The sequence below is a fragment of the Calidris pugnax genome, unplaced genomic scaffold (genome assembly GCF_001431845.1).
Source record: "Calidris pugnax isolate Ruff unplaced genomic scaffold, ASM143184v1 scaffold461, whole genome shotgun sequence".
In the NCBI taxonomy this organism is placed as follows: Eukaryota; Metazoa; Chordata; class Aves; order Charadriiformes; family Scolopacidae; genus Calidris; species Calidris pugnax.
Genome location: NW_015091201.1, coordinates 85,347 through 87,018, shown reverse-complemented (window position 1 = coordinate 87,018; position 1,672 = coordinate 85,347). Strand labels below are relative to the sequence as shown.

Sequence of the window (1,672 nt, the reverse complement as noted above, 5' to 3'; positions counted from 1 at the left end):
GCCCCCCCCCCCCCCCCCCCCCTCTCCTCCAGGGCCTGACATGCCAGGAGGGCATGGAGAGCATTGCAGGGGCCAGCTGAGGAAGGCTCGGCAGCACCAGGGTCTTGCCTGACTCACCTCTGACTCTGCCTCGGAGACATCGAGCTTGGCTTGGAGGTGGCCCAGGGCGCTCTGCGGGCTCCATTTCTCCAGGTATGCATCTGTGCCAGGACAGGACGGAGCTGCCAACAGACCTTCCCTCGGATGCCCCCACTGATGGGGTTGCAGTCTTTCCCATCCCCAAGTACCAGCTCTCCCCACCCTCAAACTGAAACCCCTAAACACATCCCTGGAGCCACGTGCACACGGAGGCCTGCATCCTACCATGGCATTTTATCCCAGCTGAGGGCTGGCTACGTCACAGGCAGCGTTACCCCCCACTGCTCCTGATCATGGCTGGGCCATTTTCCCTGTTCAAGGGTGCTGAGCCCACCCAGGCCCTTGTATTAATGCGGGTTGCTCTGGCCTTGGTGGGCTCTGCCTTATTTCATCAGCTGCACACCACTCACCCAGGCGCTGCTGCTTGTCCCAACATGCCTCTCGGATCTCCCGCAGCTCCTGGTACTTGATGGCTAGGGAAGCCTTCCCATCCTCCAGCCGCGGGCGCAGGGACAGGTTCACCCTGGCCAGGGTGCAGTTTGACGCCAAGCACATCTCCCGCTCCAGCTGCAGACTCTGAAACTGTGGGAACGGGAGACAAGGGAGGTGGGGTGCATCAGCACTAGGAAAAATGGGTAGAACCAGTGAGAGCTGGCAGCCTGCTGGGAGGGGGTCTGTCTCCATCTAGGGACAAATCCTCTCCCCCTGCACTGTCTCCATCCCTCTTCTCTGCCCGGAAAGGGGGTGTTTCCCGGCAGGGATGTAACAGCTGGACCTGGGCTACCCACTGCACGGGGCAGCTTACCCTGAATGTGGCAAACCTCACAGCTGGCTACCCAGCCCCCTTTGCAGAGGAAAGGGCTCGTTAGCGAACAAGGACATCAAGAGAGAGACACACACTCACTCTCGCTGCACATACATCTTCCGCCCATCTGGAGCAGGAAGCAGAGCGTGGCGCCGAGCTGCGTTTTTGAGAGGCCCAGGGGAAAGATGCTGAAATCAGGCTGAGAATGATTTTAGAATAACCCAGTCCTGTTCCCTCAGGGGAGCACCAGGAACCACTGGAGCTGGGGAGCACTCGGGGCTCAGCCCAGCTGCAGGGAAGGAAACCAGGCCTGGAGGGCAGTGCGAGGGGCCGGGGCCTCCCAGCCTCCCCTGGGTCTCGGAGCAGTGAGAGCAGCGGCGGTGGCCCTGCTCTGGGTTTTGGTGGCCCGAGGCTGCTTGGCAGGCGACGGCTGCTGAAACCCCGAGCAGCAACCAGGAGGACGCCCAAGCTGAGGTTTCCCCGCGTCCACCCCCACCCAGCCGGGGGGTCCTGCCGCTCGCCCAGACCCCGGGCTCGGCAGGCGGGATGTCAGGCGTCACGGGAAAACCAACGAGCAGCGGTGTCGGGGATCGGCGGGCGATGCCCGGCCCCGCAGCGCCCGCTGCCCGGCCTGCCGGCGGCTCCATCCCGCGAAAGCCGCGCCGGTGGCGAGCGCTGCACGGCTCCGCTGGCCGCCGCCGGGTTCCCCCCCTCTCCTCCCCCGCCCCC

General features: G+C 64.2%; 2 protein-coding genes across 2 annotated transcripts in view; one reads left to right on the top strand and one right to left on the bottom strand.

Moving 5' to 3' along the window:
- The window catches only part of VPS37D (vacuolar protein sorting 37 homolog D (S. cerevisiae)), a 2,171-nt gene extending 957 nt beyond the window's left edge, over positions 1-1,214 (bottom strand). The window contains exons 1-3 of the mRNA XM_014959747.1: positions 1,043-1,214; positions 549-720; positions 118-200 (exon numbers count right to left, since the gene is read on the bottom strand). Coding sequence (XP_014815233.1) covers positions 118-200; positions 549-693 — 228 coding nt within the window. The 5' untranslated portion in view covers positions 694-720; positions 1,043-1,214. The remainder of the gene's footprint in view (positions 1-117; positions 201-548; positions 721-1,042) is intronic.
- LOC106898477 (fibrinogen-like protein 1-like protein) overlaps positions 1-1,672 on the top strand; it is a 25,186-nt gene that overhangs the window by 7,968 nt on the left and 15,546 nt on the right. The gene's annotated exons all lie outside the window — the stretch shown is intronic.